The sequence below is a fragment of the Numida meleagris genome, chromosome 3 (assembly GCF_002078875.1).
Source record: "Numida meleagris isolate 19003 breed g44 Domestic line chromosome 3, NumMel1.0, whole genome shotgun sequence".
Lineage (NCBI taxonomy): Eukaryota > Metazoa > Chordata > Aves > Galliformes > Numididae > Numida > Numida meleagris.
Genome location: NC_034411.1, coordinates 12,477,134 through 12,501,155, shown reverse-complemented (window position 1 = coordinate 12,501,155; position 24,022 = coordinate 12,477,134). Strand labels below are relative to the sequence as shown.

At 39.1% G+C, this 24,022-nt stretch overlaps 1 protein-coding gene across 28 annotated transcripts in view; it reads left to right on the top strand.

Annotated features, from left to right (window-relative positions):
• SPTLC3 (serine palmitoyltransferase long chain base subunit 3) overlaps positions 1-24,022 on the top strand; it is a 295,028-nt gene that overhangs the window by 215,882 nt on the left and 55,124 nt on the right. The window contains exon 1 of one of the 28 annotated variants that reach the window (XM_021392194.1): positions 12,148-12,279. The exons of 26 other annotated variants lie outside the window; for them this stretch is intronic. In XM_021392194.1, the coding sequence (XP_021247869.1) occupies positions 12,241-12,279 (39 nt within the window). In that variant the 5' untranslated portion in view covers positions 12,148-12,240. Of the gene's footprint in view, positions 1-12,147; positions 12,280-24,022 lie in introns of those variants that run through there. One more of the 28 variants, XM_021392195.1, reaches the window with a different exon arrangement.

The window sequence follows — 24,022 nt, the reverse complement described above, 5'->3', positions numbered from 1 at the left end:
AAAGGGGAAAAGGGTAGGGAGATGGCCCTGAGAGCAAAGAACAGCGGCAACAATCTGAGGAGAAACAAACTAATTTACTAAATAAAATATCGGAATGCAAAACAACACACTATAATACAATATAATTACAATTTAAGCTGATAAATCCAATACAGAGAGAGAGAATGTCCCAAAGTCAAGGTAGGCCTTACTCTACTACCGACGATAAGACGGCTGGAGAGCGAGGTGCTGCCAAGACGAGAGACGGCGGAAAAAGGGACGAGGTCTCGTGATCTGCAAGTTTTTATACTGCGAGCTTCTATCTTTTCCCTCTGGCTGGAAAATGGTAACAAAGGAGCAAAGTACCGTGGGGACTGTAGTAGTCCTTCTCTTCTGAGAACTAGGTATGTCCACTACATGATGTTATGATGTGGAATACCAATAACCGAAAATCACAAAACCATGACACCTTAAAGAACCTCCAAGATAGCATTAAGCTATTCATTAATTATTTTGTTTTTTCCCTTTCTGCACTAAGAATGTTTGTTGCTTGGAGGAAATTTGCAGTGAACAGGCTACAATCTTTGTCAGGGTTTTCGAACTATTCTGAAAGCAGAAAGGAGCCTAGGATGGTGTCAAACTCAGAAAACCTCACTTATTTGATAGCCAGCAGACATGGTGACCTTTGGCATGTGGGCACTCTAAAATTCAGAAGCTGTTTATGTTTACCTTCTGTCCTCTGATACCTGGTCCTCCTCCTAACCTTTTTACTCTGCTATTAATTCAATACTGTAGCAGCCATCCTCAGTCTCTTCAATGCTTTTTCCTCCTCTGCTTTTCTTCATCTCTTTTCTGCACTACAGTGTAGTGTAACTCACTCCCAAAGATTTTGAACAAAACATTGATTGTTTAAAAAAAAAAAAATGGAAAGAATATGCCATGCAGCTGGTTTTCATTGGATTTATTTTCTTGTATGTTCTAAATGCATCCTCTAGCTGTTCTGTGTGGTGTACTCTCTCATACATATTGCATTTACTTCATGTGCTTTTTTAGTAGTTGGTGTAACTGGAGCATTTTGGAAGCTCAATATAAATATTAATGAGCCCTGTGGGGGGAAAAAATAATAAACTAGTTCCTGCAATTAAGGTGGTACGATAAGACTTATTAATAAGAGAAGAGAAAGGAGGGAGGGCTTAAGGCTGATCAGACCACAACTTTTCCAAGTTTGTAGCCTCAACTGTAATGATCAGGATAGAATTTTTTTTTCCCTGAAATATCTTTTGTTGGTGTTGTTTTGTGTAAAAACATAACTGAAAGGAGATTTTGTTGACCCCAACCTGGTTCATCTCCAGTCCATAAGCTTTTAGGACCTGTTCATTTGTGCATGTACTGGTGGAAAGTGGAATCCCTGTAAGAGTTGTGTGGCTGTAGTGACAGCAAGATATTAAGAGTTAGTTTCCTGTCTGCGTTCCCTACCAATTACTTTACCTGTTGCTTCTGGAGCACCACAGACATGACCTCCTCATCCTCAGTTCCAGACTTCTCTTCTCAGTTTCAAGTCCCAGAAATTTGTTGCTTTGTACCAGCACTCTTGGCCATTAATCACAGGTCTCAGATCCACACCCTTGTTTCTGTCATCTGCCTTGCTATGTGATGAGCTCAATGCTTTGGAAGCAGGAAATGTTGAAGTCTACCTTCAGCAAGCTGAGATGTGGCTAGTCTGTAGGCACATGTAACAGTAAAGGACTCTTGTAACAGTGGTTTAAGTATGTTGCATTAGATTTTAATACAAGTCTAGAGATTTTTTGAGTAGGACAAGTTTCCAGTAGGACTGGAGTCACTACGCTGTTAGTACCTGGAAACCCCTAAATTCAAGTAATTAACTTTTGAAAGTTTAAGCCTGAGCAAAAACAGCACATATTTATTTGCTTTGGCTTGAGAGGCCTAGCAAACAGAAAAGCAAATGGTAGTTCAGTGGGAAAAATGAGCTTAAGGAAGATGTCAGGTCCTTAAGGACAGCCTCTTCTTAACACAAGAACAGTTCACCCCTGTGCTTATGAAATGTAAATGTACCAGGACACTGGCTTAGCTAACCAGTTAGCCTATGACTGACCTCTGGTGCAACTGGGCAATGCACAAGAGATTGAAGCAAAAACAGGCTACAAAGGAGGACATGTATAAATGGTGTTAGGAATTCAAATCTCACTTAGTGTTAACAGTTGCGAAGGATATCAAGAGAAGCAAGAAGAGCTCTCTCTTACTGCTGCACTTCTAGTAAATAAACAAATGTTGAAAATATGGTCCATTGCAGAATAGATTGGATGACTTATTGACAGCAGATACAGGTAAGGCTGTACTGGCTGTTTAATGCTTTCTTTGCATTGGTTTTCACTAACAAATTCTCTGAAGCCTTGAACCACCAGATTTGGGGAGGAGGGAAACTACCAGTAACGGAAGATTGAGTCATGGATCTCTTCAGAAATCTCAGCCCATGTAACTGCATGGGACCAGAAGGGTTGTATCCAAATGTGCTGGCTGATGTCATACTAAAATCTTACACACTCATCTTTGAAAGGTCATGGATATAGAGAAGATCCCTGATAACTTACAAAAGGCAAATGTTCCACCCATCTTCAAGACATAGATAGTTTCCAGCAAATATTGTTTCTGGAAGTTTAAAGGTGGTAGTGACTTGGAATAATGAGCATGGATTTACAAAAGGTAAATGATTGTCGACTGACTGATTGTCTTCTATGATAAAGTGAATAGATCTGTGAATTAGAGGAGAGTGGTGGATGTCATCTGCCTTGACTTTAGCAGTACAGTTCTCATGTGCTGGCTGGGACATTACAGACTTGGTGGGTAGACTAGTGTATGGATTAATAACTGGCTGGATCATTGGGCTCCAAGGGTAGTGATTAGTGGTTCATACTTTGCCTGGAGGCTGGTTATGAGTTCTCAGGGGTCTGTTGTGGGAACTATCAACAAACTGGAGAAAGAAAACAGAATACCTGCTCACCAACTTTGTGGACCACTTTAGGCTGGGGAGACCAGACAATATGCTTGAGAACAAGGTCATCAGTCAGAGAGATTTAGACAGACTGGAGGGATGTGCCAACAGAAGCATCAAGGATTTCAAGAAGTACAACTGCAAAGCTGCATTGCATTTGTACAGGCTGAATGACATAGGAACAATTTTTCCAAAAAGTATCTGTGAGTCTTGACAGACGGTCCGCTACATGTAAGCCAGCAGGGCAGCCTGACAGAGATGAAGACTATCACCATCCTGGTCTATATTAACAGGAGCGTAGCCAGTATATTGATCCACTTCTCCCTGGAACTTTTTAGATGACATCTAGGATGCTTTGAACAGCTTTGAGCCCAACAACACAGGAAAGAGTCTTGCACCTCAGTCATGGCAACCTCTGCTATCATTACAAGCTAGAAGATGTAGGGATAGAGTACAGCCCTGCTAGAAAGGGCTTGGGGTACTGGTGAATGGCAAGCTGGACATGAGCCAGCAACGTGCCCTCGCAGCACAGAAAGCCAACCATATCGTGGGCTGCATCAAAAGAAGCGTGGCCAGCAGGTCGAGGGAGGTGATCCTGCCCCTCTACTCTGGGCTGGTGAGGCCTCACCTGGAATACTGCGTCCAGATGTGGAGTCCTCAGTGCAGGAGAAAAGTGGAGTTGGAGTGCATCCAGAGGAGGGCCACAAAAATGATCCAAGGGATGGAAAATCTCCCCTATGAGGGCAGGGTGAGAGAGCTGGGACTGTTCAGCCTGGAGAAGAGAAGGCTCTGTGGAGACCTGAGAGCAGCCTTTCAGTAGCTGAAGGGGGATTTAAGAAAGAAGGGAGACAGATTCTTTAGCAGACTCTTTAGTTCTGTTGTGATAGGACAAGGGGAAATGGTTTCAAACTAAAAGAGAGGAGATTTAGATTGGATATAAATCACTAGAGGCAGTGAGGCACTGGAACAGGTTGCCCAGAGAGGTAGTAGATGCCCTGTCCTTGGAGACATTCAAGGTCCGACTGGACAGGGCTTTGAGCAACCTGATATAGCTGTATATATCTTTGTTCACTGTAGGGGAGTTGGACTAGATGGGCTTTAAGGGTCCCTTCTGACTAACTCAAATAATTCTATGATTCTAAGTTGGAGTAACTCCAGTGGACAGCCACCAAGGATGGTCAGGGGGCTAGAGCAACTGCCTGATGAGGAAAGGCTGTGGGAGCTGAGTAAGGCTCTTTACTGAAGTGCACAGAAGAAGGACAAGAGACAATGGCTGTTGAAACAGGAGAGATTTCATGTATGAAGAGAAGAAAAATTCAAAATGCAAGTAACAGCACTGAGGCAGGCTGCTCTGGAACCTGCAGCATGGAGGTTTTCCAGACTTAGCTGGGCAAATCTCTGAGCAAATTCATGCTGGGAATTTGATGTTGTCCTGCCTTTGAGCAGGAGGTTTGGACCAGAGACTTGCTGACTCTACCAGTCTAAGTGGGTCTGTGATCCTGTAGTATAAGGAGGCAGCATTTCTCTGGTGATAGTGATGGACAGAAAAATGGACAGAATTGTTGCAGAAGCCCAGTTGGGCTCTTGTGGCTAATTACCTGGCGAGATAGCTATACGTGTTGGTTTACATGCTCTTCAGGCTTCTGCATTCTGGAAAATCACTTTTCAGTGTCAAGTGTCAGAGGACCTCTCCACATTTAAAAAAAAAAAAAAAGGCTAGAAAATCTCATTTAGTTTCACTGGTGCCATGCACAATGCTAGTGGAGTTTTAGTCTACATCTTTTTAACTAGTTTTGACCAAGTGGTGGTTTTTCAGAGGGTAACAATTTGGCATTAATAATGATCTCAAAATTATAGCTAAAATCTCAACCCTTCTGCACAATTTCAAGTCTTTCCTTCAAAGAACAGATGCATTGAACTTGCTCGATAGGTTCACCTGGATGGTGATTATGCACCCTTTTATTTTCAGACTGTCTAAAATAACGCGTTATCTCTTGTCTCCTTCATGGTTGTGATGCACTTATTCTGGAAAATATGGTTGTGTATTCTCCAGGAGTTCCTTTCTCACTCCGCATCTATTAAACTCCTAGATCAAGATTATATCTACTCCTTAGGTAAAAGACCAAATTTTTTTCACAAGAGCTTAGTCTTGCTCATTAGAGTAATTTGCTAATTAAGTTTAAAAAAAAAAAAGCCTTGAAGTGGCTCGTCCCATTGAGTGCCTACTAATGCAACTCCAGCATAGGAATTAATTACCTTTGCAAGTTGTAAGGAGCAATATAGCTTTCAGAAAAGGTAAGGTAATACATATTTTTCTACGTACTTTCTTAGCAAGGGATGTCGCTGGCTGCATCTCATTGCAGAAGCAGTTCATGAGTATAATGAGCAGAATGATAAGGTAATGGTTGCTTAGGGATTGTCTAGGTCTGTATAAAACCTAACTTCAGCCAGAATAATGGTTAACATCACGTTGCTTCTCAAAGCTTGCTATTTGCAAATGTGCAGTGGTGATTCAAATCCTGTTTTATACAGTACTAGACACCATAAAGAGCCCTTAATTTATCATGCTGTGCAGATCTGTTTCTGCTGCCAACAGAAGTATGAACTCTCTTAAGGATTTCTATTTTTTAATTTCTTTTTAAATAAAATTAGCATTTGTTGCGGTAAGACTGTAGCATCAAGCAACTAAACAGGAAATTAAATTTCCTTACAATGACCATTGGCTCAGCCAGAGAATTCTACCATTCCTGGCTGCTAATTTTTCCACAAAAAAAAAACACACTTTTTTAATACAACCAAACCAGAAGTTTTATGAGGCCGTTCTCTGAGAGAGTTGTCTTTTCAGGATGGCTGTTGAGTTGGGAAGAAAAACAGAGTTTAAGGAGCAGAGCGGGCAGAAGGATCCAGCAGTATTGTGTGCCAGACTAAAGATCAAGAGAGTTTCACACTGTGGGATATGTTAATTCAGACAGATATCTAAAGCACTCAGCAAGATCCCTTTGGTATGAAATCATGAGGTGAAGGGCTGAATTCCCAGGGCAGAAAATATCGATGTGCACATATGTCTTCAGCACAAGGTAATGCATAACCTGTTCTGGCCCGGTAACTGTCTCCCTCCCTTGCTCATAGAAAGGGGTCCAGCAGTGATCTGAGAGTGACCTGTATCTTACTTCAGTCTGAGACAGAAGATTCTCTCGCTGCAGCTAAAGACTGAAAGTATTTTGAATTCTTGGGAAAGCATCCAGTGTAGATGTAGCACAGCAGAGCTTTGTATATTCTGATCATATCAGTTCTTTTTGGAAATCATTCAACTGTAGCATTTCTTTCATTCGTTTGACCAAATGCAGTTTTTGGCATGTGCTCTGTTATTTTCCCCCTCTTCCATAAAAATCTATTTCACCCTTCTCAGCCTACCAGGAAGTGAAGGTTCATTCACAGAGCAACAGGAATATGGAAAGAATAATTTGTGGTGAGGAACTGAGACTTGGAGCCATTTTAGCTGACATCTCATTGCATTCTGCTTCCTTCAGGAACTTCCATTAGAATTTCCGCTTTCCTGGTGATTCATGTGGTCATCAGGGCTGGCATACAACCCTCTGTGACTCATGTGTACTATCTGAGACTTCAGCTGGGCTGCTCTCGCATTCACAAAGCTGCTGACCTATCCTTGGAATCGCAGCAGCCATTTGTACATTCTTGAGCTTGGGGTTGTTCTGCAAGAGAGTGCCTCAGTCTGTCCCCATATTCAAATTTCCCTCTTTCCTTGTGCCCCCTCAAAACTCAGTGTTCATCTTCCGAAAGTAACATTTCTCCTTCTGTGTCCTCTGTAGGTTGCACTTTTTTGAAGGTACAAGTAGCTGCCAGTTGGGCACAGCATTGTGGTGGAGATCTGCATAGATGACCCATGCCACTGCTGGAGATGGCAGAACACAGTTATAGTCATCAGCAGCCACATGTCAGTGACTGTAGTGATTGAGATAGGAACCACAGAGGCCAGGAAATATAACTTGAGAAGTAAATTCAAGACTGTCTGTGAGTGTCAGCTTTTATCTCACTGTCAGCTGCTCTCAGAGAGAATCCCAGTGCTGTGATCTGATCAAACATATCTCCTGCTCAGGCCACCTGCTGATCAGCCTCACTTCTAGAGTTTCAGGTACAGCACGGATACCAGCACCAAACAGTGAAAGAACTCACAGGCATGATGCAGTGAGGGAGCTTTTGTTGAAGGGATATAGTGATCCAAGAAAGCATTTGAAAAATCAATGCATTTTTTTTAGCTTTTTATTATTATTATTATTCATCTAATATGAGCTTTTTGAATTCTGGCAATTGCTTGACACCAGGCATGTTCAAAGGGAGCATTTTACTTTGGCACAAAACTATTTGTCTGCGTATTGGTTGATGTTTTACCTTCCTTATATAAGGCATCACTCTTTTGTGTTGTCACTGTACAATTGTTCCTTGCGTCATTGTTATATAAACAGTTTTTTGTTTTGCATGTGTGGGTGGTCTGGGATTGTCTGTGAGGCTGGGGAGTGTTAATACCCATAGGAGAAATCTTGTTTTTTGTAGTTTTGTTTTCATTGTGAAGAAAACAAAACAGTGACTTGATGCAATCACCAACCCTTTACCTCTCTTCTAATCGCAGTCCTCCTCCACCTATAAGCCACCATCCTCAATTGCTTTCCACCTCCCTTATGTGTAAAGCCAATAGTGGATAAGTTGCTTTCCACCTGCATAATGTAATAAAGCCAATAGTGGGCTTTTTATAAGCCTTTAAGTATTGGATTAGCGCATCTGTGATTATATCAGGAGCATTAGAAAGTAGATTCTCTTGTGTGTGTGTTACAGTCCTGTGCAATCCCAGGTTGAGAAATGTAAAATTACTTTATCAAATAATGTATGAAGTAAGTCACGTGGGTGGAACTTACCTACTCGCCGGTTTTGGCTTTAAATGTTTCTTAACAGTATTTCTTCAAGCTGAACTCAGAGCCTTTGATTCTAGTGTCTGATTCTTACTCATAACCAAACAGCAGTAAAGATTTCAGAACAAAAGCAATACTTTGCCAAAATATACACCTTTTACAGAAAAAAAAAATAATGTTTCATTTCATTCTGTGATAACGTCATGGTTTTATGGCAGACAATTATGCTTTTGATATATTCTAGGCCTGTTTGCTCTTAAAATCTACACGTGCTTTAAAAATATGGATAGTTTATCAATTTTATCTCTGTTAATTTTGAGATGTGTATGAATTGAATGGTACGTAAACATGCAGTAGTGTGAAACATTAGATATGCCACATGAAAGCTACAGAAAGTCTTTAACCTTGAAGAAGCAGAACTAAAAAGGTCTGCAAGAAAGCTTCCTTTTGTTTGTGTGTCTATAGTAAGCATGGATAGGTGAGCAGGCTGGCACCCAAATCTTGGTTTTTGGGCACTGATATTTAGCATAGAAAGCTAGCAGAGGACTTATTACAGCACCAGTTATCAGCATTAAGTGATGTCTACCAGATCCTTTCATTTCTCTCCATTTGCGTAGTATTCTTAAGTGTGCAAGTTCACCTGTTTCCAGCAACTTTTCTCTGTGCTTTGTCAGTGTGTTGGCTTTTCCTGAATTTTTCTTCTGACAAAGGAAATCTCTTCTGTTTACTGTCTTACTGTATAAAGAAGCCCTACTGTCCCCTTTTTGATTTGGGAAGGAAATCACTGTGGCCTTTTCATTAGAGATCCATCTCTGGTGGCTTCCCCAAAGTGGAAGTTACTGAACTCTTTGCTAGTAATGAACAAGATGATATAACCAAGCATGATAGATCAAAAATGGAGGTCTGTCTGCTTATATCTCCCCCCCGACCTGACCCTAAGTACTAATTAACTGATACTTTTGAAAATATTGACATGAACATGTCTGTGCTTTCAGAACAGTGTGATTAAATTAAGCAAATGAAAGTCAAAAACAGCTTTACTCCTCAATAGGTGAAAAATATTCTAAAGCTTGCAGAGAGAGAAGGTATTGTTTGTAGGTTTTTTGTATCTGTGATTCAGCGTAATTGGAAACCTTTTTAAAACTCCAGCATATGTGCTGAGAATTATGTGTTGTTTTGGTTTTGTGTGTTGGGTAGGTGAAGTAAAACTTATGTTTTCCTCTATTCAGTTGTTACTGTTAGTAGAAACTTCAGCATTTTTGTCTGTTCTGGTATGGACCTGATGAGAAACATAGCATTGCAATCCTATGATTTTGTTAAAGAAATATTAATGTTTAGATGGAACAGTTTCAATGGCAAGTTATTCAGATTTTTAAAACATAGACGTGCTTATTTTTACTCCATACTGAATGCTTTATAGGTGTCAAAAATGCTTGTGATTGGGGAAGAAGGGGAGAGAGGTAAGAGGGGGAAAAATGAAAAATGTAATGCTATCTATGCAGCTGTACTGAAAGTCAATAATCTGAGTTTATTTAGGCTTGATTTTCTACAGAAAAGACATACGTAGTGATAGTAGCTATCTGTCTGCTCCTTAACAACTTGTGAACTTCTCAGCCATTTTCAGTATGATTTGACAAAGCCTCTTTCCTTAAAGTAGGCAGCTGGGTGCAGGAAAAAAGGCTGTGCAAATTCCTTGTTTAAAGAGAAGCTGTTGGGTGAAGTCATTCCTCCTGTTCCCTGGAGAATCTCTAGTAGAAAGGAGATTTAATCTGTGTGCCAGATTAGAAGGAAGTTTCCATCTGTGAGTTGTTTTATTTGGTAGCAAAGTCAGTCAACAAGAGACACATAGAAAGCAAGAATTTATTATTCCCAGAATTCACAGAGCTCTGTTTACTTCTGCTTTAGCTCGTTTCTGCATGACAAATATCATTGCATTTCTGTGGAATTTTTTTAGATTGTAAATTTTCTGAGATAAACACTGTATTTTCTGTTCTCGTCTTATGAAATACTTGGTACACATAGGAGCAGTATCTATTAAGTGTGCCTTCATTCATAGGAGATTTTCATCAACCTTCTCAGTTTATCAGTGATTTGTCATCAGTGTAAGTTGTGTAAAGCTGTTGACCTGTCTACTGCTCTAGGTGCCTTGTTTAAGCCAGGATAGAAAAGTGTATCTTAGTCTCATTTCTCATGGGACATTTCTTTTCTAGCAGTCTACTTACAGGAATTTGAGTTTAAATTAAATGTATTATATTTTATTTATTGTTTTGAAGCAGTTCAGTTCTAACTCAGTCATACATCAGTTCTTCATCTTTAGAGGAGACTGATCCAAAGGTAAGCAGATTCCAAGACATCATTGTCATCTGGCTGGTGCTTACCCATTTCACAAAGACTGCACGGTTTCAGTTCACCTCCTGTTGATCACACATTGCGTCTATTCAGCAGTAGCATTCTAGTGAGAGACGTATTTTGGGACATCAACATAAAGACAGAAATGTATTGGATGCAAACCTCTCACCTTCTGGCTGGTAGTTTCTGTAAGCTCGGGCAGACGATTGGTGGTTAGGCATTTTATAGCGTCTTGACTATTTCCGTGAGATTTGGGGGATTGTAATTCGTTTTGTTTTTTTTTTCTAGAATAGAAAAAATAGAATTACTTGAATAGTGTGAAAAGCCTACTAGGGAGCTTATAACCAGATACACAAGAAAGGCTTCTGCTTTAAAAACATAGTCTGAAAAACTGGCAGAAGATGGTTTAAGGGTTCTTTAGCTTTCTTGTTATTTTGGCTGATGATTTGTTGGGAAAACTAATCAAAATATCTCAGCTTTCTGGCACTTCTCAGTAGGTAACCACCATGGCTAACTGAGTAATTTGTTTGCAGACTACACTGTTTGCTACTTCTTCCTATCTTGCCTGCATTCAGCTTTTACATCTTCCTGGTTTATGGCTGACATTTAAGGGCTATATTTAGTGAGTATTGCATAGAGCATTGCATTCTTGACTGTGTTGTGTGCCCACTTATCTGCGTGGGCCAAAAAAAAGCATCATTTTTCCACAGGATTTGCTCAGGTTTTGCAATACAATATTATTGCAGAGGTATGAGAGATGAGAATCTATAGTATAGGCAATCGTGTTTGCCAAACATATTTTCTTGGAATAGGAAACATTTACTTATCAGATCATGATGACAGTGAGATTTACAAAGTCTGGTGATAAATCTTCAATTTCTTAAAACTCATAGTAGAAGCAAATAAACCACTTTTACTTTGCATGCTACAGGGCAATGAACTTTTTTCTTAGGCTGATACAACTGCTAGTGCCTTGTTTCTTTATTAGCCTCATTCAGACATGGTTAAAACAAGCAGTCACACCTTTGTTTTGTCTGTTCTGGCAGACTGTTGCAAAATGGAACAAAAGTTTCTGATTTCTGATTATTTTTCAGTCCATATTATTCAACGTGTAAGATCTAGTACAGATCCTAAACAACAGTATTCTAACAATTTAATGGGTAATAACATTTCCAGGGCTTTGAAGTATTCTGTATTTTGAAAATAGGATTGAATCTCAAAAGAAATTTGAAACCGTACACATGCATGGTATTGGAAGGATGTCCCTAAAGCTACCAGAAGTAAGTCTTATGTATGGATACTGGTAACTTTTGGAACAGGAAAAATAAGCTGCATGATATCTAATTTATCTAATGCTGATTAGTTAGCATATTCAGATTACATACAAAGTTGTGTAGGTCATAAAGCAGGCAGGTTCCAATTACAAATAGTTTGGTTTACGTCCCACTTTCACATCTGTTATGAGAAAAGCGTGCTTATGAGAAAGATATACCTACCTGGTAGAATATCTAAGAATTTGGGCGTTAGTATTATGGGCAAGGAATCCCGTGAAGATAGAACAAGAACTTTTGTAACTTCTCACTTTTTGTCTCAAGGTCAATGAAACCTGTATTAGTCAGTGTGAAGGATAAAGAGCACTCTCACGAGTGAAAATTGGCTAGGCAGGGTGGAAATGGGGTGGTGAGATAAAGCAGTGGTTGAACTGGAGAGTCCAGCTTGGTTGTTCTGAGGAGTGAACTGAACTCAGTGGTACAGTAGTGCTCAGCCGGACTGAGGTGGAGCTGCTCGAGGCAGAAAATGCACCCTGAGAACTAGGTCAGGGGTGTGCCGAGCTCGCTGGCGTGCCGGTGTAGCTAGAGGCAACAGAGGGAAAGCCAAGAGGAGGTGAAAGGTAGATGGGTTGAGCCTGTGGCTGGTGATCTCAGCCAGGATGAAGGCAAGGAACCAGAGGGGAAAGAATGGCAGAAGGACAGGAAGATGCAGGTCAGTGAGCAGCTGCAATCTCAAAAGGAGGTGGTGATTTTTTTATTTCCTTTTTGCAAGTAGCAAAGAAATAGTACTATTTAATTGGACAGGCATAGGAACAGCTATAGAAACGTAAATTATTTGACAGCCAGCATTTGTATTGACTAACATGCAATACTCTGCAGCGAAATACTTTAGTGTTGACTGAGTGTTTTTATCGGAGCGTGAGTTATAATAAAAGGAACCATGCTTGCCGTAGCTGCCACAGCCAGCTTTTAACCATACTACCGTTCTTGGATAATTCCAGAATAACCTTCTTGTAACTTTTTGCAATACCTTTGTTCTGTTTTGTTTGTCTGGGCTAGTAAGCATACTACAATCTTTATTTTTTGTATACATTCTTTAAGAAAGTACTTTAATTTTACAATTTTACTTCTAAATCCAAAGTTGAGCTTAGGTCTTGTGGGCAAATAGGGCCATCTCTGCAGTATGTCTCTTAAGATACCAGAAGCAGATTTGAGGGCTGCACGGTGACGGGAGGGTAGGAGGAACTGGTGCGGACTTTAGGAAATAAGGGTAGATTTGCAGTTTTTCATGTAGAATTCTTCCACATTCTTCTGCTGAGGTTTGAAACACAGGAAAATTTGGTAACATTTAGCTCTCATTCTCTGCGCAGACTGGTGGACATAGATGGAATGTGAAAATAATAGAGTCCTGCTTTGCAAACTAAGTAGCCAGATTTTTGGAATGACTACCACTAAAATGAAAATCTTTCGAAATACTGTGGTCTTTGATCCTTTCTCGTGGCAGCACAGGAATGTTCACGTCAAATGTTTTTCATTCTTGGCATGACTTTACCCTTCCAGAGTTTGTGTTCTGTTCTAATGCAAATAATCTGCATTATGTGGTGAACCTGAGCCAGGGTGAAGATTTGACACTTCCATTCAAGACAAATGTTATAATCTGAACCTTAAGTCTAACTATACTTTTATTTTCTATACCTTCTTTTTCCCGTATATCTTCAGTAACCACTGCACTGTTTCACAGCTGTTTTCAGTTGTCTAGGCATGGTGTAGGACACAGTCATGCTACTTACAAGCAACTTTGGTATATGGTGAGTAGGTCTAGCCCAGCCTACCTTTAGGGCAACGTGTCTATGACCTTATGATCAGTATAAATAAAAACTTAGAGCTAAGGCACCCTTGTGTCTACTTAAACTATTTCCAAGATGTAGTAATTATTTTTTAATTTGCCCTGCAGCAACAGGAGAATAAATAATATTGGAGGTAAGAAAGAAATGATTGTGAAATATCCTCAACTTTTTTTTTCCATGGTTGATGGAAATAAAGAAGCCTGATTTCATCTTGTGTGTCCAGAATCTTCTATCACTCCAGAACATCCCAGTTTGACTACCATATCTTTCACTTGCCAGCTGGGCAAGAGAGAATCAAGGTTAGATTTTTCTGAAAATTTCAGAGAAGTTCACTTCTTGAAAACCTCAGTTCTTCCATCAAATGTGATTAAAATTGGACTTCAATCTCAAAAGCTATTAGAGAGGTACTTGCAAACAGAGAAGTAACATAAGAACATAACCCATTGTTTTCTTAGAAAACAATTTAAAATTATTCATATCCAAAAGCAAATTCAAATTGATTTTCAGTTCTTGCTATGTGTTTGAAAAGGTGGCTTTCTTTGAATCAAACAAAGCATACTTATGTCAACCCTTTCTTGCAGTATGTTTACACCTAATTTTTGTATCTTGAATTTCTAGTGTTCTTCTTTTTCCTAATCGTTCTCTCTTCATGCAAGAACCACAGCTCCTAGATGTTTGCCTCCGGGCAGATGTGTATCTGCTAATGATAATTAGTACAACATGTTGGGTTGAGGACTTCCCTCTTTGTCTGTGTCTCTATAGACTGCTGTAAAACCTGAAGACAGAATTTATTTATGAATGAATTCTGCAAATATAATGAATAGAAGAGGTGAGTTCAGATGAAAGAATGGAAGCCATTCTGATCTTCAGTGTTAGGACTTGCATTATTATTATAAAAGCTTCTAAAGAGTATTTTATTATGTAATGTACTGAAAATAATCATGCACACTTTATTTCTAGTTTTTTTTTATTAATCTTCAAGTAATTGAAGTACAGTACATTTCACTGTGAGCTCCAGGATTGAATTAGCCAGTGTAATAATGGTTAATGGGCATCTTTACAGTTAAATAAATATTAAGAAGTCATCAAGTTCTAGGTCATTTTAGCCAATTGTACAATTGAAATCAGTGGGTATAGAATGCCTCTTGCAGGACTTACTGTACCACCTCTGGGATCCGTGAATCCTAGAATTGTTTGAGTTGGGATCCCTAAAGACTATCTAGCTCAACTCCTCTGCAATGAACAGGGACACCTACAGCTTGGTCAGGTTGCTCAGAGCCCTGTCCAACCTGACCTTGAATGTCTTCGGGACAGAGCATCTGCCACCTCTCTGGGCAACCTGTTCCAGTGCTTCACCACTCTTACTGTTTTTTTGTTTTTGTTTTTAAAAAAGAAAAACTTCTTCCTGATATCCAATCCAAATCTCCCCTGTTCTAGTTTGAAACCATTTTCCCTTGTCCTGTCGCAGCAGACCTCAGTAAAGAGTCTGTCCCCTACTTTCTTATAGCCCCTGTTTATATATTGAAGAGCCACTACCAGGTCTCCCCGGAGCCTTCTCTTCTCTGGGCTGAACAGCGCCAGGGTCCCATGAATTCTTCGAAGGTGTAGAAGTGGACATAATCATAACTGATTGAAATCGCCTTTTTTTTGACATTTTCCAAACAAAAAATATATATATTACTAGAGAAGGAAGTTACTGTTTCTAAGAGTACGAAAGTAATTGTCATCTGTTAAAATACACAACTTTTCTGCTTTAGGGCCCATGTGTAAAAGAAATATCAGACTGTATTTGTGCTTTAAATGGATTCAAAGATTCTATATAATCCTGTTTTAAGTTTTTTAATTAGAAGTCTTGAGTGATTATCTTGTAACATTTATTAATCATATGTTTAATTTCTTACCTTCTGATATTTAGCAGTCTCACTCAACTTTCTAGAGTGTAACCATTGTATTAGTAACTTAGAAGAAGGTGCAAGTGGAGGATTTGCTGTGCTATATTTCTTGTCATTACTCTTGTGCTGTGATCTGTGAGATTCAAACATGCTCGATGCTAATGTAAACCCCATACTTCTATCCATAGTTGTGTTTAAAAAAAAAAGTTGGAAATCCATCTCCTGTTAGCAGGTTGACATCTCTCCTAAGTATACTTTATTCTACAGAATACTCTACATAGTCTACAGAAATATTTATTTCCATTTTTATAGTATGAGTTATTGTAGCATATCACCCTCATATTTTAGTTTGTCAAGGATTCTGTTTCTGATGGGATTTCTTCTTGTAGTCTTTAAATCAACATATGAAGAACTTGTGTGATTTTCCTGTAATTATACTGCTTTTTGCTATATTGATTACAGTTTTGATCCAGGTCTTTATGCAGTAATGCTCAAGTATTTGATCACTTCCTAGATCATTTTTCCTTCAAGATACTTCACTGCAGTGCTTGATATTTAGCCTTGAATCCTGTAAGAAAAAACATTAGTCCTTTGGATGTAATATTGTATACTATCCCATTGGGATTATTTTTTTCAGAAACATTCTGCTTTGAATTTGTTAGCACTGAATTTCAACTGCAGTCTCTCTTTGGTGTTCTTTACAGCTTTTTCAAGTGTTGGCTAACTAAAGTAGGTCTGTTTCCTCTTTATTAGTCTGTTTCCTCTGCATCTGGGCAGCCCTGTTCAGGAAATAAAACATGCTATGGGTGCCTAATCAATGGGTGCCTAATCAATGGCACAAACCAGCTTGCTTAGTAATGACACTAAGCCACTCTGTAGTGCAGAGTTGATTCTACTCACTACTGTTTCAAATAAATCAAAAGTCTGTGACAGAACATGCAGAAAAAAGTGTGTGTAATGATGAGTGCTTGAAAAGTTTGGAACAATTTAATTTAGGAATCATATTAAAAGTACACAAAGAAACAGTCTGTAGCTTGCACAGTGAAATTATTGAACCCATTCCTACAAAATTTTGTTTCAGATTAAATATCTATGTGAAATGTGACAATTTCAAAGTTTTAATGGCAGATATTAATATTATTTTAAAAACAAAACAGGATTTTTGCAAGAAAATGTCTAACTTTCAGTAAAGTCTCACTAGTTGGTGAATTCGGGTTATTCTGTAAACTTTCTCTAGGCTTCTTGTGACATAACTAGAGGATAGATAGGTAGCAGGCTATGCCACTTTGTTGTATTATATGGTAGACTGATATGATGATGTATGCCAGTTTTGGTAAGATCCATCCCAGTTCAATTATGACACAAGCACTTCAGCCAGATTACCTAAGTATTCTTTGAATGAACTCCTGCTGTCTTTTTTAAACAACTTCTCTTGTGTTTGAAAGTGTTGAGCCATTCATTTTCTCAACTTTTTTCCCATTGTAATATAACGTAAGACTATATCCACCTTTATGAGATGGTTTTCTCTCTCCTCTTCCTCAAATTCCTTTGTCCTAAAAAAAAGGCTATTTGCTGTATATCAAATGAGTTTATATTCAACCTTTACTCCCTGAAGTTCTTTCTGATATCTGAATCTTCTAGCTCAGAAAAGAACCTTGTCTAACTTGCTGTTTATTTTCTTTCGTAATGAGTTTTTAATACTCCTACATGTGAAACTAGCAGCACATACCGATTGCCCTTTCCCAGCTGTCCTTGAGAAATTCCACTGTCTTCATCATTAAATTGTTAACTTTTTGATTCTGGCATGCCATCTTTCTTTTCTCTCTGCCTATGGTACCCCAGGAAATTAGTACTTAAATACCACTATAAGATTAATTAGATTACCTTAGAAAATACAACACAAGCCTTTAAATCTGTCCAGACTGATTGCTTTAACAAAATTGGCGACGATTTTTTCTGCCACGGCTTTTCTGTGATCTGATATGTAATTCCTGGCAATAACAGGAATGTCTTGCAGAGCATGCTTTTTCAACATAACCTCTGCATTCCTCACAGAATAATTGGAATAATGTGCAAATTATTCTAATGACGTACAACTTTGAGATTTGAAATGAGCACAATAGAAATTACTTTCATGATCCTTTTGCAAAGGACCTGGTGTTGTGTGACTTCCAGAAGTCTTTATCAAAACTGGTGCCATCATCTTGGGAACTAAGGATGGCCTGACGCTGTTTATGAAGCTTTAACACAGAAGATTGAAGCTTGTGATGTATTTGGCATGAGAAGTTCAGGGGCACATCCGTTCTGATAGGAAATGCGTGTCTCATTATTTAGCTGTTTCCATTTGCCTCCTGTACATAATCCTGGCCCTGTTTGAAGCCATGATAATTTACAATGGAGAAAGCACTGGGATTCAGTGCTGATCCAGTCATGCAAGTTAGTGCATAAGGTGTGTCTGTTCACCTGTAATGTTTTCCTCAGAAGGGAATTTTGTGTGGAGAGTGATGTGATGCTAGTTAAAACATTTTTTATGTTCTTTGCAAAGTCATTATGTGGGAAAATGAGTTGGTGGATTGCTTCACGTAGATTTTAAGCGTGGCCCACAAAATCACTAACAAAAATCACTAACGGTCTGGATCGATAATCTCAAGTGTCTTTCCATTTATTTACAGCTTCATTCCCAGTAAAAATATGTCGGAAATGGATTGAATTACTTCCTAAATGTTAAATCATTTCTGGAAGAAATTTTGTGTGTTAGTAGATTGCTGTTTGTGGTGTGCAGAAAGTGACACGATATCACTTCAACCTTTTTTTTTTTTCTTTTTTCATTTTTTTTTTCCTCCATTCATTCTTAAAGCCAAAGCCGTGGGATATGAATGACAGGGAGATAATCTGATGTGGCTGGGCTGTGTGACTCTTGTAGTTTCCTATGAGCTTTGGAAATAATAGCAAACACTTGCTGCAACTCAAGTGCTGGGAACTATGCCAGGATTGCTGTAACCTAAGCATCTCATCCAGTTCTTTTGTCTGATTCAGCGTGCCTGGCTTTCTACTCTGTAATTGCTGTAAGGTTAGGAAATACCTTCTGGTGTTTGTAAGTGTCTCTCTGGTTAGTGAACTTCATTGTTATGTCTCCAATAATTTGAAATTATTAAACTCTGTATTTGCCCTCATCTCCTCCCAGTTACATTGAATTGTGTACACTTTGAATTCTCTAGGAGCAATGGCAGGCAGAGTAATAACTGTGTCGGGCTTTCTACGTACTCTTTTTTCATCTTAGTGTTTCTTACCATTGCTTGTAATGAATTTATATAAAGTCATTAGAAGAATTTACTATGCTATTTCTTTTCCCTGTGTGCTGTTTTACAAATCTTAGTTTGTACTGGATACTGCCTATTTATACAGCAATTTCTGAAACCTACAGCTCAAAGCAGAATTTTCTCAGGTTTATGTCCTATTCGTACTGTCCCCATCATTGTGTTATATTTTCGTGATTTGCTACTGGCATAGAAGCTCTCCAGAGGAACTCTTCATGTTTGTCCCATGTCTATGTATCTAAGCTTCTGTGCTATAGGAAGATGTCTTCTCTTTGACAAACATTCTTCCGACTATTCCACAATGTGCAGTTCATCTTATTGTACTAAATTCATACCAGATGAAAACATGCAGTTCTATAGGTTTGGAGAAAACTGTACACAGTAGACAGTTTATTTAGTACTTGCAGATAACCATTTGGTTGTGCCTATAGTGTGTGCAAGGCTAGGAATACATATCCTGAAACACCAATCTAAGGAGGCATCTTGAATGAGTGTAAATATCTGCCTAAAAACTTGCAAAACTAAGGTAACGAACTGTTCGTATTCCAAGTTCATCTCTGCTCTAGTTTAAACCTCTTGTGACTGATGTCTCTAACTTTTGCCAGTTTCTTTTCTTCCTGATATTATTTATGAGCAAATCTTTAGTGTCTTCCAGCCTCCAAAGCTGCACTCAAAAATAGTACTTTCATTTTTTTTAAATCAATATTCAATACAACGGAGCTGTTTCTGAAAAGCTGCATGGTATCCAGTACTAGTTCCAATTTGTGACAGTGTTTTAGAGAACATCACCAGTAACAATAACGGTGAAATTTGATTTTGTTGAGAACCGGTTCAAGTAACATTCAGTATTAATATGCTCTGAAATTTTCTTCTGATGTTAAATAGCATGTATTCTTCATGTAGATTACTGTTCAAGTTACTAAATGCTATATCACAGAATCATAGGGGTTGGAAGGGACCTCTGGAGATCATCTAGTTCAATCCCCCTGCCAAAGCAGGTTCCTACAGTAGGTTGCAGAGGAAAGATCCAGACAGGTTCTTAATATCTCCAAAGGAGACTCCACTGCTTCTCTGGGCAGACTGTTCCAGGCAGGCCTCCAACTAGACTCATCATTGCTGATCACAACTCTCTGAGCTCCCTCAGTCAGCGAGTTCTCAACCCACCTCACTGTCCACTCATCTATCCCACACTTTCGAAGTCTACCTGTGAGAATGTTATGGGAATCAGTGTCAAAAAGCTTACTGAAGTCAAGGTAGAAAACATCTACTGTTCTCCCCTCATCCACCCGGGTGATCATGACATCATAGAAGGCTACCAGATTGGTAAAGCATGATTTCCTCTTGGTGTACCCATGTTAACTATTCCTAATAACTTCTATTATTCCGTTTTCTTAGAGATGACATCCAGAGTATGCTGCTCTGTCGCTTTCCTAGGGATGGAGATGAGGTTGACTGGCCTGTAGTTTCCTGACTTCTCCTTCTTGCTCTTTTTGAAGACTGGAGTGATACTGGCTTTCCTCCAGCCTTCAGGCACCTCTCCCCTTCTCCATGACCATTCAAAGATGATAAAGAGTTGTTCAACAGTCACTTCTGCCTGCTCCCTCAGCACTCATGAGTGCATAATTGGGGCCTATGGATTTGTGTTTGTCGAGTTTTCCTAGATGATCTGTGACCAGATCCTCCTCAACCAAGAGGAGGTCTTCCTTTCTCCAAACTCTCTCTCTCTTATCTCCAGGGCCTGAAACTCCTAGGGGCAATATTAATCACAGAATCATATAATTTATTTATTTCATTAATAGTAAAGACAGAAGCAAAGAAGGCATTCAGTAACTCCATCTTCTCAGTGTTCTCTTTTACCAGGACACCCACCTCATTCAGCAGTGGGCCTTCATTTTCCCTAGTCTTCCTTTTGCTATTGATACACTTACAGAAGCCTTTCACATTGTCCTTGATCTTGCTCTCCAGATTTAATTCCGAGTGGGCCTTAGCCTTCCTCACTGCATCCCCCTGCATGCCCTGATAATATACCTATATTCCTCCCAAGTAGGCAGATGCTTTTTCCACATCTTGTAGAGTTTCTTCTTCCCTTCGAGTTTTTCTGTGAACTCCTTGCTCATCCATGAAGCTCTTCTGCCACTTTTCCCTGATTTCTTACGCTTAGGGATGAACCAATCCTGGGGTTGGAGGAAGTCGTGCTTGAATGTCAACCATCCTTCCTGGGCCTCCTTACCTTCCAGTTCTGTAACCCCTGGGATAACTTCAAGTATGTCCTTGAAGAGGTCGAAGTTGTCTCTCCTGAAGTCCAGGGCTGCAGTACTACTTACTGCCTTGTTTCTTCCATTTGAGATCCTGAATCCCACCATCTCAAGGCTGCCACCAACCTTTACATCCTAACCAGTCCGTCCTTGTTTGTAAGAACAAGGTCCAGCAGCACACCTGTCCTCTTTGGCTCCTCTACCACCTGCATCAGAGAGTTATCTTCAGTGCACTGCAGAAATCTTCTGGACTCTGAGTGCCTGCAAAATATCAGGGTGATTGAAGTACCCCATGAGAACGAGCATCTGTGATTATGAGGCTACGTTCAGCTGTCTTTAGAAGGTCTCATCAACTTCCTCCTCTCAATCAGCCAGTAATAAATACCCACAACAGTGTCACCCATATTAGCCTGCCAGAGAAGGGGGGTTGTGAAACGATCAGTGTTGAGTTTGGAACAAGTGTTCCTCACAGTATTTTTTCTAAATATCTGTATACAAAATATTTTTTTCCTAATTATATTATAATTTTTTCTGTTTGACAGTATATTTTGTATGTTCTTGTCATTCACAGCTGTAGTTTCATACTGTTAATGGTTGGTATTGCAGGACTTCATTATTTTGCGCTGTAAGAGTTTTTCTTCAAGGTGAATGTGCTAGAGTTTTACTTGTTCATGACTGAAAAGTGTTGCAAATGTGTAAAGTGAAGATCCTGTCTTTTCATTCCCTGTTTGTTATTTGTCCATAGTATGCTGTCAAGAATTATGCTGGATGTTTTTTGTTAAGCATTAGATTTAGATTATGGATTTTTTTTTTCCATTTTTGTTTGTTTTTGAAGTGATTTCACTGGTAGTTGTGAAAAGTATGGTGAAAATACCAATTTTCATACAAACTTGAAGTAGCAAAGCAGAACAAGGTGCAGATAATACTTCTTAGAGGGAGTACACTTTTCAGAGTGCCTGAGTTGCTATATTCTAAATCTCTGACAGGTTCAATACTTGATTTCCACATGAATTCCTAAGTTATTCTGAAGGTGTCTTATATTTCTTAAATCTCCTAGACAGCCCTGGAAGTTTTACTCAGTCTTTAGCAATTGCTACACCATCAGCTGTATATTTTTTTTCTCATAACAGTGGACTTCAGTAGCCAGTCTGAACGAGGACTCTGCAGACACAATAACAACAATTAATAAGTAATAACAACAGAAGCTTTTTTTGTGTGGATGTGTGTGTATTTTTTTGCTTGGTTTCCACTTATAGTTTGTGTTGTGAAAATTACGCATTCTTGTGGCTTGGTCACATTATAAGGGGCTGTGACTTTTCATTTTAGCACCTACTAGACATATCTGTTTCACGGTTCTTTTCAATTTTAAAATTGTCTATACAGCTCAGTAAGCTATGAATTCCCCGTGTAGCCATTCTTAGTTTGTATTTTAGAGACTTGAGCCTGTAAGGTCTGAAATGTGGTTTCTTCTCTGTTACAACACATAGTAAAGGATATTATTGACAGTAACTGAAGAGATTGGTGAAGTGATCCTAATTTGTGCGAAGAATGATTTCATAATAGGAAACTGCTGATTTTTGTAATTTCAGTTTCCCTTTTCCTGGGGACTTCATACAATTAGTAAGAATACCACAGTCTCTAACAGACGCCAAGGCATGGTGTTTCTAGGAGAAAGCAATAATTATACCGGGTTTGCAAAGAACCTAATAGTTTCAGTCTTTGAAACCAGCCTCCCAGTGACAGAGATCTGTAGGGGACGGAGTTGCACATCAGCCACTTCAAACTGTGAGCATGCAGAGGCAAGCTCTGAAAGGGATGCAGGCAGGCCATAACCTTTTCATGGCTGAAATGGAACCCTGTAGTATCGCTTCTTCAGCTTCTGCTCCAGAAGGGTACAGGCCTCTAAAGGTCCTGTGTCCTACCTGCCATTTCCATCTGGTTACCGCACTCATCTAAAATCATCTGCATCTAGGGTTGCCCTCCAGATGTTTTCTTCCACTGTTAGAGAGGAAATGTCTGTGTAGAACTATACTATCTGCAGGCAACCAGATGTTTCATCAGTGATTATCAGTCTGTGCTCCCATCGGTTTTTGGCTGTAGCAATGCACTGTTGTAATTCACTCAAGTTTTCAGTGGCTTCTTGGAATCTGGCAGAAACTGGGCAAATGTATTGTCATTTGATTTATAGTTTTCAACATCTATCCCTTTCGTGTTTGTGTTTGTCATGTCAGTTTTATGTGAATCACTCAGCTTGCATTGCATTTTTATAGGTTTTATGCAACAACATGATAACATCTGATCCAGAACAGATTAAATGTTCTTCTTAAACTGAGGGAGAGTAAAATAAAGTTTCATCTGTTTCTGGATCGGTTTTTATTTCTAGGAGAGAAAATGTATTTAAAGATAAAAACTTTATTATTCTCCTGGTAGCTTTATTTGAAGGATGTAGCTGTTCACACCTACTGCTGCTATATTGGAAGAAGCCATAATAGCTGACAAAATATTTAATTAAAGGAGGTTTCAAAAAGCAAATTGTGATTTCTGGATTTCTTTGCAGTTTATGTTGCTTCTAAAAATGTTCCTATGTGAAAACAAGGGCTCTCAGGTCTCTGTTTCCTCATCACTATTCCATTCATGGGCTTACTCCTAAAGTATACCAGTGTAAGTGATAACCTCTTTGCTAGTAAACTGCAGAATATAGGGATATAAGACATATTGCATTTAAAGCTGACTTTACTGACTGTACTGGCATTGCTCCTATTGACTTCACTGGCATCAAAAGTTTGCCCAGGAATTCTCTTGCTGTGAGTGTTTTACTGGAAACCACTTTGCAACTGTGGTTTAAGGCTGCTGCCAAATCTGTCAGCAAGGATTCTGTGTAACTGTGCACTGCAGATGGAGATTACGAGGCAGAGCTGCCAGTATGATCTTTGGTTTCAAGAGTGTACGAGGCAATGTGATCTGGTAAACTAAACAAAGACTCAGCGCAAGGAAGTTACATATTATAGTCCCGATTGTGTTTTTGGTTTCTACAAAGCTTTTGAAATCCTAAATTTGTTGAGCTGAATATTAAAATATCTGTTCATTTTTAATTTCATCTATAAGCTCACTGTCTTTGTTGTCTTTACTCTGTTCCTTGCTTTGGTGGATTCCTTATGTTTGTGCCTAGAAAGTACT